The 16,251-nt window shown below is 48.7% G+C and overlaps 1 protein-coding gene across 1 annotated transcript in view; it reads right to left on the reverse strand.

Annotated features, from left to right (window-relative positions):
- Positions 1-5,107: 5,107 nt before the first annotated feature.
- The window catches only part of ggcx (gamma-glutamyl carboxylase), a 36,137-nt gene continuing 24,993 nt past the window's right edge, over positions 5,108-16,251 (reverse strand). The window contains exons 10-15 of the mRNA XM_080217102.1: positions 15,844-15,995; positions 13,540-13,709; positions 10,752-10,882; positions 7,152-7,299; positions 5,917-6,112; positions 5,108-5,388 (exon numbers count right to left, since the gene is read on the reverse strand). Of these exons, the coding sequence (XP_080073228.1) occupies positions 5,238-5,388; positions 5,917-6,112; positions 7,152-7,299; positions 10,752-10,882; positions 13,540-13,709; positions 15,844-15,995 (948 nt within the window). The 3' untranslated portion in view covers positions 5,108-5,237. The remainder of the gene's footprint in view (positions 5,389-5,916; positions 6,113-7,151; positions 7,300-10,751; positions 10,883-13,539; positions 13,710-15,843; positions 15,996-16,251) is intronic.

The following is a 16,251-nucleotide window of genomic DNA, read 5'->3' on the forward strand; positions in this document are numbered from 1 at the left end:
GGTATGTGTAGGGATATGGGGGTAGGGCCTGGGTGGGATTCTGTTTGGTGCAGTCTTGATGGGCCAAAGGGCACTGTAGGGTTCTATGATCTATGCATCCCTGGACACTAATGGGCAATTTCTTAGCATAGCCAATCAACCTAACCCACACATCTTTGGACTGTAGAAGGAAACCAGAGCACCCAGTGGAAAGCCACACAGTGACCAGGACAAAGCCAGGAATCAAACCCAGGATCCTGGAGCTGTGAAGCAGCAGTGCTACCATGTCATCCTGCTGTTGAAAGATATCCCTCATTGCCTTTGAGGTGGGGTTGAGCTGCCTTCCTGAAGCACTGATACAACTGAGTGTCTCACTCAGCCATTTCAGAGGGGAGTTGAGGGTCAACCACATTGCTGTGGCTCTGGAGTCACATGTAGGCCAGACCGGGTAAGGATGGCAGATTTCCTTCCCTAAAGGGAACCAGATGGGTTTTTCCAATAATTGACAATGGGCATCAGTAGATTCTAATGCCAGATTTTGTTTAAAAAATTGAATTCAAATTCCACCATCTGCCATGGCAGGATTTGAACCCAGGTCCCCAGAACATTTGCTGATTTTCCAGAGTAATAGTCTAGCGATAATGCCCCTAAGCCATTGCCTCCCCTATTGTGGATGGCTTTCAAATGGACTTATTAGCATATAGAATAAACTATCAAGTTTGACACCTGATTCAACAGCAACTTCTGTACCCTGTTAGATGATAAATTAGAAGGTGTGCACATTTGTCAGGTCTATATTCATATCCTGGCCTTGCAGTAACTGGGATTATAAGGGGAAAAGAAATTCCTTGATAGATCCAGGAATGGAACTAAAAATTGGTGCATGTACCACAAAGCGATAGACTCCTGCAGTGCAGAAGGAGGCCTTTCGGCCTGTCAAGTCAATAGTGACCACAATCCCACCCAGGCCGTATCCCTGACAACCCCATGCTTTTACCTTAGCTAGTCCCCCTGACAGGGGCAATTTTAGCATGGCCAATCCACCTAACCTGCACATCTTTGGAGTGTGGGAGGAAACCCACGCAGACATGGGTAGAATGTGCAAACTCCACAGAGTGACCCAAGCTGGGAATCGACACAGGGTCCCTGACGCTGTGAGGCAGCGAGGCTAACCACTATTCCACCCTTAGTCGGCAGATGCAGTCAGTAAGTCGGAAGGCAAATGGAACATTGGTGTTTATTGCGGGGGAACGAATACCAAACTGGAGAAGTTTTACTGCATCAGAATTGAGTTGATGAGACCACATACGGAGTGCTACGAGTAATTTTTGGGATATAACTGCATTAAAAGGAGTTTGCAGAAGGTTCATTTGACTGATTCCCTGGGATTAAGAGGTTACTTTAGGACTGAACTGTTTGCACCTGCACCCACTGTCATTTAAAAGAATGAGGGGTGATCTTATTAAAACACAAGATGGAGAGGACTTGGCAGAGAGGATCTGGATATGCTCCCTCTTGTGGGAGCTAGTAGAACATGGGAGATAATGGCCTTGTGGTATTATACCTAGGCTATTAATCCAGCAACTCAACTAATGTTCTGGGGACCTGGGTTCAAATCCCGTCATGGCAGATGGTGGAATTTGAACTCAAAAATCTAGAATTGGTAATCTACAAATGGCCATTGTTGGAAAAATCCATCTGGTTCACTAATGCCCTTTAGGGAAGGAAATCTGCTTCCTTACCCAGTCTGGCCTACATGTGCACGAGCCACTCAGTTGTATCAGCTGTGTTTAGGGATGGGCAATAAATACTGGCTGGCCAGCGACACATGTCCCACGAATAAAAAAAAGTCTTCCAGGAAGTGGTTTGTCTGCAGAATTACTTTCTCCCCAGTGTCACTGGATATTGTTAGGTTCATAGAATTCCTACGGTGCAGACAGAGGCCATTTGGCCCATCGAGTCTGCACTGACCACAATCCTGCCCAGGCCCTATTCCCATAACCCCACGTATTCACCCCAGCTAGTCCCCCTGACACTAAGGGACAATTTCACATGGTTAATCAAACAAACCAGAGCACCCGGAGGAAACCCACGCAGACACAGGGAGAACATGCAGAGTCCACATGGACAGTCACCCAAGACCAGAATTGAACCCAAACCTTGGCGCTGTGAGGTAGGAGTGCTAACCATTATGCCACTCTTTAAGGAGGTATTTGGATAGGTACATGGGGAGGGAATAGAGGGATAAGGACCGAGGAAGGGCAGAAGATTTTTTTCTTTATTTAGGGCATCATGGTCAGTGCAGGCTTGATGGGCTGAAGGGCCTGTTCCTCTGTTGTATTGTTACATAGAACATAGAACACTACAGCACAAACAGGCCCTTTGTCCCACAAGTTGCGCCGATCATATCCCTACCTACCAGGCCTATCTATAACCCTCAATCCCATTAAATCCCATATACTCATCCAGAAGTCTCTTAAAAAACCCCAGCGGGTTTGCCTCCACCACCACCGATGGCAGCCAATTCCACTCACTCACCACCCTCAGTGAAAAACTTACCCCTGACATCTCCTCTGTACCTGCTCCCCAGCACCTTAAACCTGTGTCCTCTCATAGCGACCATTTCAGCTCTGGGAAATAGCCTCTGAGAATCCACTCGATCTATATCTCTCAACATTTTATAAACCTCTATCAGGTCACCTCTCAACCTGCATCTCTTCAGGGAGAAAAGACCAAGCTCTCTCAACCTATCCTCATAAGGCATGCCACCCAATCCAGGCAACATCCTTGTAAATCTCCTCTGCACCCTTTCAATGGCTTCCACATCTTTCCTGTAGTGAAGCGACCAGAATTGCGCACAGTACTCCAAGTGGGGTCTGATAAGGGTCTTATAAAGTTGCAGCATTACCTCCCGACTCCTAAACTCAATCCCTGGATTCATGAAGGCCAGTACACCATACGCCTTCTTAACCACATCCTCCACCTGCGAGGCCGATTTAAGAGTGCGATGGACCTGGACCCCAAGATCCTTCTTATCCTCTACACTGCTGATCTTTGATCACCATGAAAGGGGAAGTGCATGATCAGTGAGTTTACAGATGAGTGGAAGTGGTTCTTGATAAGGTATCAATTGAGGTGATAACTTCAGATTAGGACTCAATGGGATTGGAGATAAAAGCATGGATTGGAGATCAGCTAACAAACGGGAATGCACAAGTAATCCTCGAGTGGTAATGTGTAACAGGCTGCAACGGTTGCACCTGCGATCTTATCAACATTGCTGCGAAGATAGGGTGACACAGTGGTTAGCACTGCTGCCCCACAGTGCCAGCAACCCAGGTTCAATTCCTGGCTTGGGTCACTGTCTGTGTGAAGTCTGCACCTTCTCCCTGTGTCTGCGTGGGTTTCCTCTGGGTGCAGAACTAGAGGGCACAGCCTCAAAATAAGAAGGGGGCAGTTTAGAACAGAGTTGAGGAGGAACTTCTTCACTCAAAGGGTGGTGAATCTCTGGAATTCTCTGCCCATTGAAGTGGTGGAGGCTACCTCGTTGAATATGTTTAAGTCACGGGTAGATAGATTTCTGATCGAAAAGGGAATTAAGGGTTATGGGGAGCAGGCGGGAAAGTGGAACTGATCCACTTAAGATCAGCCATGATCTTATTGAATGGCGGGGCAGGTTTGAAGGGTTAGATGGCCTACTCCTGCTCCTATTTCTTATGTTCTTATGCTCTGGTTTCCTCCCACAGTCCAAAAATGTGCAGGTTAGGGGGATTCACGGGATAACGTGAATGTGGGGTTACGAGGAACAATGTGGGCAAGGTACTCTGTTGCAGAGTCAGTGCAGACTCAATGGGCCAAATGGCCTGCTTCCACACTGTAGGGATTCTATGAGGAGGCATGTGGCCAAAGTTTTTAGCCTTGTGGCTAACACTCAATGTTTCACACTGCTGCTGATTAGCCCACAGTGTCCCGGTATATGCCCAGTTCTGAGCTGCTGGATTGTGCCACATAGCAAGACCCAAGCGCAGTAAAAGCAAATTGCGGCTGGAATCTGAAACAAAAGATGCTGGGAAAATCTCAGAACTGGTCACAGCAATTCCAAATGCGATTTGGACTGTGGGAGGCAACCCAGAGGAAACCCACATACAGAATTAGCAGGGGCGGTGGGGGGAGTTGAATGTTCAGTCTCTGCACAGACAGTGGGTGACCCAAGCCGGGAATCAAACCTGGGACTCTGGTGCTTTGAGGGAGCAGAGAGTGTGAGGTTGGAGACTTGGGCGGAGAGGTGGCAGATGGAGTTTAATCCGGTAATACATTTTGGAAGGTCTAATGCAGATAGGAAATATACAGTAAATGGCAGAATCCTTAAGAGTATTGATAGGCAGAGGGATCTGGGTGTACAGGTACACAGGTCACTGGAAGTGGCAATGCAGATGGAGAAGGTAGTCAAGAAGGCATACAGCATGCTTGCCTTCACCGGACGGGGCACTGAGTTTAAAAATTGGCAAGTCATGTTGCAGTTTTATAGAACCTTAGTTAGGCCGCACTTGGAATGTAGTGTTCAATTCTGCTCACCACGCAACCAGAAGGAGGTGGAAGCTTTGGAGAGGGTACAGAAAAGATTTACCAGGATGTTGCCTGGTATGGAAGGCATTAGCTACGAGGAGAGGTTGGAGAAACTTGTTTTGTTCTCACTGGAGCGACAGAGGTTGAGGGGCGATCTGACAGAAGTCTACAAGATTATGAGAGGCATGGACAGAGTGGATAGTCAGAAGCTTTTTCCCCAAGGTGGAAGAGTCAATTACTAGGGGGTATAGATTTAAAAGGGGCAAGGTTTAAAGGAGATGTACGAGGCAAGTTTTTTTTTAAACACACAGAGGGTGGTGGGTGCCTGGAACTCGTTGCTGGGGGAGGTAGTGGAAGCAGATACGGGAGTACTTGACAAGTACATGAATAGGATGGGAACAGAGGAATATGGTCCCCGGACGGGTAGGGGGTTTTAGTTCTGTCGGGGCAGCATGGACGGTGCAGGCTTGGAGAGCCGAAGGGCCTGTTCCTGTGCTGTAATTTTCTTTGTTCTTAGTGCTAACCGCCTCAAATGAGACAGAGGTCAGACTGAACGACACGCCCAAATGTAAAAGGTTCATTTATTTATAAAAATAGTTACGGTTTGTCGGTGGCAGTTGGTGCGTGAAGCCCATGGCTCTTGGCTTTAGAGGTGTTTGAGATTTGAAGATGCGGGTGAGGTTGGCCGCCCATCACAGTTCAGCATGGTCCTCCGGCTTGGGTCTCTGGGATTCTGCGTTCTCGTAGAGTTTCATGTTGACGTACTGCATTTCCTCCATCAGCTGCTCCATGGGGGGTCGGCCGTATAGGAGGTTCCTTATGGCGTAGCCAGTCATGAGGATGCTACATGGGGATGGAGGGAGGTGGAACGTGGGTTAGAAATAGCTGTTAGTATGTGGCAATGCAACCAAAAGAAAAAGCATCACCCCCCACATCCAAAATAACAGTCCAGACTCCCCCCACCCCCCCGTGAGAACCCAGAGGGGGAGAACCATAGCATCTACAGTACAGTAGGAGGCCATTTGGCCCATCAAGTCTATACCAACCACAATCTCACCCAGGCCCCATCCCCATAACCCCACATACTTAACCCACTAATCCTCCTAATACTAAGGCTCAATTTAGCACAGCCAATCCACCTAACCTACATATCTTTGGTCACTAAGGGGCAATTTAGCATGGCCAATCCACCTAACATGGACATTTTTTGGACTATGGGAAGAAACTGGAGCACCTGGAGGAAACCCATGCAGACACGGGAGAACGTGCAGACTCCACACAGACAGTGACCCAAGCTGGGAATCGAACCTGGGTCCCTGGTGCTGTGAAGCAGCAGTGCTAACCACTGTGCCAAAGCTGTCGGACACTCACCTCCTGCGGAACGTCTGGTGCTTTTTCTGGGCAAAGCGGACAAGCCTATCTGCCACGGTCGCGTTCTTTCTCCTCTCGTACTCTTCCTGCCGCCTCTGCCGCCGCACAAATGCCGCCAGCACCGGGTCGGTGATGTTGACATCCTCGGCACTCCCATTCAGCACCATCTGCAGCTCGGGCAGAACGTCCTCCGTCTCTGAAAAGGGGCAATGCAAGGGATTATGGGACATAGAATGGCTAAGGCAAGATGGGATATTGAGATGGGTGATGTGCCATGATCATAATGAATGGCAGAGCAGGTTGGAAGGGCTGAATGGCCTCCTCCTGCTTCTAGTACATTTCTATGTAATGTCCATGTCACAATTTACTTGCCTACCTATCTTTTCAGTTATAGTCACGTACTGGGATACAGTGAAAAGTACTGTTTGATTTATTATTGTCACATGTATTGGAATACAATGAAAAGTATTGTTTGATTTATTATTGTCACATATTGGGATACAGTGAAAAGTATTGGTTCTTGCGTGCTCTACAACAAAAGCACACTGTTCATAGAGAAGGAGGAAAGGAGAGGGTGCAGAATGTGTTGTTACAGCCACAGCTAGGGTGTAGAGAAAGATCAGCTTAATATAATTTGATTTGATTTATTATTGTCACATATATTGGGATACAGTGAAAAGTATTGGTTCTTGTGTACTAGACAAACAAAACATACTGTTCATAGAGTACATAAAGAAGGAAGGAAGGAGAGGGTACAGAATGTAGTGTTACAGTCATAGCTAGGGTGCAGAGAACAATCAACTTAATGCGAGGTAGGTCCATTCAAAAGTCTGACAGCAGCAGGGAAGAAGCCACAGTTGGAATACTGTGTGCAGTTCTGGTCACCACATTATAGGAAGGATGTGATCACACTGGAGGGGGTGCAGAGGAGATCAACCAGGATGCTGCCTGGGATGGTTGGTGCGTGACCTCAGATTTCTGTATCTTTTTCGCGAAGGAAGAGAGAATGTCCGGGCTGCGTGGGGCCCTTGATTACGCTTTTGCTGAGGCAGCGGGAAGTGTAGGCGGAGTCAATGGATGGGAGGCTGGTTTGTGTGAAGGATTGGTGTCGAGAGTCCAGACTCTGCACACAGGCAGTGACCCAAGCCGGGAATCGGACCCGGATCCCTGGCACTAGTGAGGCAGCAGTGCTAACCCACTGTGCCACCCCCAATAGGATTCTGCTGCGCCCTCACCTGTTCCATTCTTGATCTTCTCCTGTAACTCCCTGAAACGGGTGTAATTCTGCTCAAAGCGTACCATGGTTGTGTTAACATAAATGTACATGTAACACGAAGGTTCCTCCGACACTGTGTACACGTGGTGATAGTCACCACTCGGCAACTGCAACACAAAAGAAAGATCCTCTCTGTTCACTGGTGTCGTGACAGCACAGGAGGAGGCCGTTTGGCCCATTGAGTCCAAGCCAGCTCTCTGAGGGTCAATCCAGTCAGTCGTGTTCCCACTTTATCCCCGTATCCCTGCAAATTACTCCCCAACCAATTTCCATCAGTGTCTCTGCTGTCACCGCACAGCGAGTTCCAGCTCACAGCCCATTCTCGCTGTGTAAAAAAGCTTCTTCCTCACACCCATCCCTGTACTTTAGCCCAAAACCTTAAATCCCCGTTTTCCCCTCGGGTCCTCGTCCCATCAGCTAATGGGAACAGCTTTTCATTGTCAACCTGTTGAACTAGAATGAAATGCTACTGGGACTTGATGGATTGAGTTATAAGGAGAAGTTGGATAGACTGGGACTATTTTCCTCTGGAGCGTAGGAGGCTGAGGGATGATCTTATAGAGGTTATAAAATAATGAGGGGCACAGATCAGCGAGATAGTCAATATCTTTTCCCAAAGGTAGGAGAGTCTAAAACTAGAGGGCATAGGTTTAAAGTGATAGGGGAGAGATACAAAAGGGTCCAGAGGGGCAATTTTTTTCACACAGAGGGTGGTGAGTGTCTGGAACGAGCTGCCAGAGGTAGTAATAGAGGAGGGTACAAATTTGTCTTTTAAAAAGCATTTAGACAGTTACATGGGTACGATGGGTATAGAGAGATATGGGCCAAATGTGGGCAATTGGGATGAGCTTAGGGGTTTCAAAAAAAAAAAGGGGGCGGCATGGACAAGTTGGGCCAAAGGGCCTGTTTCCATGCTGTAAATCTCTATGACCCGTGACGATCTCGATCAAATCTCCCCCCCTCAATCTCCGTCACTCCAAGGAGAATAACTAAGACACAAAGAGTGGCCGGGTGGTTAACAGTGAGGTTCAGTGTCTTGGGTTGCAGGGTCTGCCCCATTTGGCCATCAGCAAGTGGCAGATAGAATTTAACCCTGAAAAATGTGTGAAGTGATGCACTTTGGAAGGAGTAATTGGACAAGGAAGCACTCAATAAATGTAGGACACTGGGAAGTTCGGAGGAACAAAGGCAAGTTTGTTCACAGATTGTGGAAAGGCAGGTTAATAGAATCAGACTCCCTACAGTGCAGAAGGAGGCCATCCAGTATGCACCAACTACAATCCCACCAAGGCCCTATCCCCATTGCCTCATGCTTTCACCCTAACTCGTCCTCCAAGGCAATTTAGCACAGCCAATCCCCCTAACCCTAATAGGGTGCTGAAAAAGGCACTTGCCTTTATCAATCGGGGTATAGATTACAAAAGCAGAGAGGTTGTGTTGATGTTATTTGAACTTTGATGAGGCCACAGCTGGAGTACTGTGTGCAGTTCTGGTCACCACATTGTAGGAAGGATGTGATCGCACATCCTTCCTACAATGAGGGGGTGCAGAGGAGATTCACCGGATACTGCCTAGGATGGAACATTTAAATTATGGAGAGAGATTGGGTAGGCTTGGGTTGTTTCCTTTGGAGGAGAGAAGACTGAGGGGTGACCTGATCGAGGTGAACAAGATTATGAGGGACATGGACAGAGTGGATAGGGAGGCGCTGTTCCCCTGAGTTGAAGGGTCCGTCACAAGGGGACACAGACGGGTGGGAGGGTGAGGGAGCAATTTGAGGAAAGACTTTTACCCAGAGGGTGGTGAGGGCCTGGAATGCGCTGCCTGGGAGGGTGGAGGCGGGATGCCTCACATCCCTTAAAAAGTACCTGGATGAGCGCTTGGCACACCACAACATTCAGGGCTATGGGCCAAGTGCTGGCAAGTGGGATTAGGTGGGTAAGTCATAGCCTCTCATGCATCAGTGCAGACTCGATGGGCTGAAGGGCCTTTTCTGCACTGCAGTATTCTGTGATTCTGTGAACCCCAGCTTCTCTTGGAGCTAAAACCCCCTCATCCCTCAAACCATTCTGGTAAATATTCCTCTGCACGCTCTCAAGAACTCCCTCACATCCTTCCTAAAGAGTGGCGACCAGAATTGGATACAATATTCTAGTTGGGGCCTAACCAGGGTCTCTAAAAGGTTCAGTATAATTGCTGTGCCTTTGTATGCAATGCCTCTATTTATAAGACCATAAGATATACGAACAGAATTAGGCCATTCCGCCCATCGAGTCTGCTCTTTCATTAAATCTTGGATGATAAGTTTCTCAACTCCATTCTCCTGCCCTTTTCCCCGTAACCTTTGACCCTCATCAATCAAGAACCTATCTATCCTTGTCTTAAATACACTCGGTGACCCGGCCTCCTCTGTGGCAATGAATTCCACAAATTCACCAAACCCGCTGGCTGAAGAAATTCCCCCTCATCTCAGTTCTGAAGGGTTGTCCCTTTACACTGAGGCTGTGCTCCTCGGATCCGAGTCTCTCCAACTAATGGAAACATCTCCCCCGTCCACTCTATCCAGAGTCTCTCAGTATTCTGTAAGTTTCAATGAGATCCCCCCCCCCAACCCCCCACCTCATCCTTCTAAACTTTATCGAGTACAGACCCAGAGTCCTCAAATATCCCTTCATATTTACCCACTAATCCCTCTAACATATCTAGCTAGGATAAGCACAAAACCTGTCCACCATCTACAAGGCACAAGTCAGGAGTGTGATGGAATATTCCCCACTTGCCTGGATGGGTGCAGCTCCAACAACACTCAAGAAGCTCGACACCATCCAGGACAAAGCAGCCCCGCTTGATTGGCCCCCCATCCACAAACATTCACTCCCTCCACCACCGACACTCAGTAGCAGCAGTGTGTACCATCTACAAGATGCACTGCAGCAACTCATCCTTACACAGCACCTTCCAAACCCACAACCTCTAACATCTAGAAGGACAGGGGGCCACACGGGGAACACCACCAACTGCAAGTTCCCCTCTGAGCCACTCACCATCCCGACTTGGAAATATATCAGCCGTTCCTTCATAGCCGCTGGGTCAGATTCCTGGAATTCCCTCCCTAACAGCACTGTGGGTCAACCCCACAGCACGTGGACTGCGGCAATTCAAGATGGCTGCTCACCACCACCTTCTCAAGGGGCAACTAGGGATGGGCAATAAATGCTGGCCAGTGAGGCCCATGTCCCATGGATGAATTTGAACAACAAAAAAAAAGGGGTTATGGGGATAAGGCCTGGGTGGGATTGTGGTCAGTGAAGCCTCGATGGACCGAGTGGCCTCCTTCTGCACTGTAGGATTCTAACCACAAGAGAATGCTTGGGACTCCCTTTGCGGTTCTGATTTCTGAATTCAAACGTGTACATTTAATCTGACGTCAGGAGCTATTTAGTGAGTCTTGGCTCTAACCAGACATGCTATGGGATCGATCCCTTCCCTGCCACAATAATTCAGGAATATCATTTTCTTTTAAACTACAAAAAGCAACCTAGACAAGCCAGCATCTGACCTGCATCTTTTCTGCCTCCTTCAGGGTGTAGTTCCTCTTCTCTGTAACAAACTCCACGACCACCTCTCCCTTCAGCACCTGGATGCTGGTGTTCCCAAGATCCTCACTCACAAAATTCTCCAGGTGAAGACCTTTCAAGCAGAGACTGAGAGTCAGTGCGTTCAACAGGTTAAAGAATACCCCCCCCCGCCCCACGCTGGCAATAGCACACAGCCCAACAGTTACAGAGGGTCAGCATCAGCGATGGCCCAGTGGTATCAATCGCTGGACTACTGACCAAGAAACTCAGCTCATGTTCCTGGGACCCCGGGTTCGAATCCCGCCACGGCAGACGGTGGGAATTTGAATTCGACAAAAAATTTATAGAATCCCTACAGTGCAGGAGGCCATTTGGCCCATGGAGTCTGCACAGTCTACAATCCCACCCAGGCCCTATCTCCACATATTTACCCTGCTAATCCCCCTGACACTATGGGACAATTTAGCATGGCCAATCCATCTAACCCGCACATCTTTGAACACTAAGGGGCATTTTAGCATGGCCAATTCCCCCTAACCTGCACATCTTTGGACACTGAGGGACAATTTAGCATGGCTAATCTCTTGAATCTACACATCATTGGCACTAAAGGGGAATTTACCATGGCCAATTCACCTAAGCTACCCATCTTAGGGGAGGAAACCAGAGCACCCAGAGGAAACCCACGCAGACACGGGGAGAACATACAGACTCCACACAGACAGTGACCCAAGGCGGGAATCGAACCTGGGCACCTGGTGCTATGAGGCAGCAGTGCTAACCACTGTGCCACCCTTAATCCCCTATCTGGAACTAAGAATCTACTGATGACCATGAAACCATTGTTGGAAAAACCCATTGGTTCACTAATGTCCTTTGGAGAAGGAAATCTGCCTTCCTTACTTAGTCTGGCCTATCTGTGACTCCAGAGCCACAGCAATGTGGTTGACTCTCAACTGCCTTCTGAAATGGCCCAGCAAGCCACTCAGTTCAAGGCCAATTAGGGATGGGCAATGAATGGTAGACCCAGCCAGCAACACCCAGGTCCCACAAATGAACTCAAAAAAAAAGGATCATATTTAATGGCTGGCTCCCATCTCTTCAGTTGAGATCTGTGTTGGGCTTCAACTGGAGTACTGAGCGCAATTCCAGGCACCGTACTTTAGGAAGGATGTTAAGGCAGGATGTAGAAAAGATTCATGAGAATGGGTCCAATGATGGAGGAACTTTGGTTACCTGACAGACTGAAGCAGCTGGGATTGTCCTCCTTGGACAGGAGGCGGTGGAGAGGAGATACGGTCGAGATGTTCAAAATCGTGAGGGGGGTCTGGGGCAGAGTGGACAGAGAGAGAAGACAGACTGAACAGCCCCCTTTAATCGGATTACGATAATTTTACCATAAAGCCGCAGCAGTAGCAGATGGTTTACTTTTATTCGTTCATGGGTGTCTCTGGCTGGGCCAGCATTTATTGCCCACCCCTAATTGCCCGTAGAAAGCAGAGAGTGGGGATAGAGGGGTCTTTTGCAGGGCGGCAGCTGGTGACTAGTGGTGTGCCTCAGCGGTCGGTGCTGGGACCACAACTTTTCACAACAGACATTAACGATTTGGAAGAAGGAACTGAAGGCGCTGTTAGCAAGTTTATAGATGATGCAAAGATATGTAGAGAGAGTATTGAGGAAGCAAGGCGTCTGCAGAAGGACTTGGACAGGTTAGGAGAGTGGGCAAAGAAGAGGTAGATGGAATACAATATGGAAAAATGTGAGGTTATGAACTTTGGAAGGAGGAATGGAGACATGGACTATTTTCTAACACATTGCTGTGGCTCTGGAGCCACAGGCAGGCCAGACCAGGTAAGGAAGGCAGATTTCCTTCCCTAAAGGGACATTAGAGACCCAGATGGGTTTTTCCGACAACGGTTTCGCAGACATCAGTAGATTCCTAATTCCAGATTAACAACACTGGGCAGTCCCTAAGCAATTACAAGTTCTTATATTTCATCTTATCAGCTTTCGTTCCTTCCGCTTCAGTTGAACAAAGAAGAAATATAATCAGAAAATGTCAACCAGTGATTTCCCAACTGCCACAGAACCCAGAAAGAATGGAGAAATTGATTCATGTTTCTCAGTAAACAATCTTCAACACATCCTTGAAAAAGTTTATTATCTCGTGAGGGGTTTGAAACCAAGTCTTGCACAGTGATTAGCAATGCTGCCTCACAGCGCCAGGGACCAGATTTGATTCCCGCCTTGGGTTACTGTCTGTGCGGAGTCTGCATGTTCTCCCCCGTGTCTGCGTGGGTTTCCTCCCACAGTCCGAAAGATGTGTAGATTAGGTGGATTGGCCATGCTAAATTGCCCCTTAGTATTCAAAAATGTGCGGGTTAGGAGGATTGGCCACGCTAAATTGCCGCTTTGTGTCCAAGATGTGCAGGTTAGGTGGACTGGCCGTGTTAAATTGCCACTTTGTGTCCAAAGATATGCAGGTCGGGTGGATTGGCCGTGCTGAATTGTCCCTTAGTGTCCAAAGATGTACAGGTTAGGTGGGTTAAGTGTGTGGGGTTACAGGGAGAGAGCGCAGGACGGGACCTGGGTAAGTCACAAGTAGGCTTACATTAACAATGCAATGAAAAACCTCTACGCAATACACCAGAGAGGGAACATTCTTTTACACACACACATGAGCAAGTGTTCAGGTTATTCAAACTCGCAGAGTTTGTTTTAGAAATTCCAGCCACCCCTCCCTCGCCACATTCCTCTCTCCCAGTTTACCTGGAAAGTCCGCAATGAAAACCACATCCGTCTGATTGTCCAACATCTTCTCAATCTCGTCGAACTTTGACCGCCAGGGAGAGAGGTCAACCAGCAGGGGCATCAGCCAGGGGGTCTTCTTAAAGGGGGACCACTCCGCTTTCACAATGTCAACCCGGGGGTCAAACAGCCTGAGGGGGAAAGATTCAGCGTCACTTAAACAGGAGCAAGATCTTCAGCAATAAACCCTAATCACAGGTGTACGGGGCATAGGTGAGGCCACATCCAGAATATTGTGTGCTATTTTGGAGTACTTGTGTATCAGTCGCTGAAAGTAAGCGCGGAGGTACAGTGGGCAGTAAAGAAGGCAAATGGTATGTTGGCCTTCATATTTATATCACAAGTCAACGAACATTAACACTGCAATGAAGTTACTGTGAAAATCCCCTAGTGTCCACACTCCGGCACCTGTTCGGGTTACACTGAGGGAGAATTTAGCACCTAACCAGCACGTCTTTCGGACTGTGGGAGGAAACTGGAGCACCCGGAGGAAACCCACACAGACACGGGGAGAATGTGCAAACTCCACACAGACAGTGACCTAAGCTGGGAATCAAACCCCAGTCTGTAGTGTTGTGAGGGAGCACTGCTAACCACCTCACAGCGAGAGGATTTGAGTATAGAGATAGGGATGTTTTACTGCAATTGTACAGTGTGTTGTGAGGCCACACCTGGAGTATTGTGTGCAGTTTTGGTCTCCTTATCTGAGGAAGGATGTCCTTGCTATAGAGGGAGTCCAGCGAAGGTTTACCAAGCTGATTCCTGGGATGGCAGGTCTGTCACATGAGGAGAGACTAAGTCGGTTAGGATTATATTCACTGGAGTTTAGAAAAGTGAGGGGGGAATCTCATAGAAACTTATAAAACTAACAGGGTAGATTCAGAAAGAATGGCTGTGATTTTCCCAAAAGTGTTGAATTGGTGGGAATACTGTTCTAAACCCCAACTGTTCTGTCAGTTCAGCTTTTCACCTGAATCTCTGCACTCTGTGCACCGCAGAGGTCCCAGTCAGGAATCTCATTAAAAACCCAAGGGGACGGGGCCTATTCGTGTCAGAGTCCGACAGTTCTTGAACTCTGCACACGCACAATGGTCCCGATCTGTCAGACTTCCCCTTTGCTGGCCAGCTCGATAGCTAGCCAGCCCGGGACCTCCCCTCCCACCTCCAGCACCCCTCCCCTGCACCCCTCCCCTCCAGCGCTGCCCCTCCAGCACCCCTCTCCCCCTACGGACTGATCGCGGCAGCCACAACAATTCCTGGGCCAGCTCTGACCCTCCCGTCCCGGAGCACCCCGATATCCAGCCCACCACCTGGGGGCAGATCACTGGGGGGGGGGGGCTGATTGCCCCCACTTCATTCCGGCAGGGTCTCCTGCTAGTTCCCCGAACGTGGCGAGCTAGTCCAAACCCCGCCGGAATGAGGTACCCTTGGCGGATTGGGAGATTCGATCGGGATTGGAATGTTCCCAGTAATGAACTGATAAACATATTGAAAGTAGATTTTAAAAAGATTTATCTCGCTTACCTGCCTTCCCGCCGGTTTCCAGTGTGGTCTGACTAGCGAGTGTTCGCTGGCTCTGGGAGGCGCGCATGCGCTCTCGTCACATGTGCAAATCCCGGAACAAGGCCCGTGACGCTGATCTCCCACCTTGACCCAATGGGGGTCATAGTTTGAGGATAAGGGGTAAACCTTTTAGGACTGAGGAGAATAGCCCTACATATTTACCCTGCTAGTCTGCCTGACACTTACCAGGTAACACAGCATGGCCAATGCACTAACCAGCACGTCTTTCAGACTGTGCAAAGTTAACTGGCCGTGCTAAACTGCCCCTTAATGTCCCGGGATGTGTAGAGGGATGAGCAGGGTACATACGTGGGGTTTCGGGGATTCAGCCTGGGTGAGAGCAGACTTGTTGGGCTGAATGGTCTTCTTCTGCACTGTGAAACCGCAACACCCAGAGGAAACCCACGCAGACACAGGGAGAACATGCAGACTCCACACAGACAGTGACCCAAGCCGGGAATCGAACCCCGGTCCCTGGCGCTGAGAGGCTGAGATGCTGGTGTTGGACTGGGGTGGGCACAGTAACAAGTAACACCAGGTTAAAGTCCTACAGACTTGTGTTGCCAAATAAACCTTTTGGACTTATCCGGTGTTGTGAGACTTCTTGCTGTGACGTAGCAGTGCTATCCACTGTGCCACCCACTCACTAGTGCTACTGAACGTTGAGAAGTTACTCAAGTCTGTGTCCTTTCCCGCGCTCACCTCTGCTGAAACCTTTCGTTTATGGACACCCAGATGTCAAAATAGATCTCCGGGTCGGAGATGTTGTAGTGGTGCAGTTCTCTGGCGAGGCAGCTGGAATACTGTTTCAACATGTCTGCATGGTCCTTCCAACGCCGACTTTGTGTCCAAACCTGCCAGAGCGAGAAGCACGTTTAGTCATGTAGTCAACATGGTTTCACAAGAAGGAACTTACGTTCCACTAAGTTCTTCATGTGTTCTAGAGGATATAACTCATCTGGTATGTAAAGAGGAACCAGTAGATGTAGTATGCTTGGATTCCAAGACACTTAAAGGTCTCACAGCAGGGTTCATACACAAGAGAAGGGCTCATGGAGTTGACATGGATTGGTGGGCACCGTTCCTTCCCCAAGTCAAAAATCCTAGAAC

Source organism: Carcharhinus amblyrhynchos, chromosome 34 (genome assembly GCF_965287045.1).
Source record: "Carcharhinus amblyrhynchos chromosome 34, sCarAmb.v2.hapA, whole genome shotgun sequence".
Classification (NCBI taxonomy): domain Eukaryota; kingdom Metazoa; phylum Chordata; class Chondrichthyes; order Carcharhiniformes; family Carcharhinidae; genus Carcharhinus; species Carcharhinus amblyrhynchos.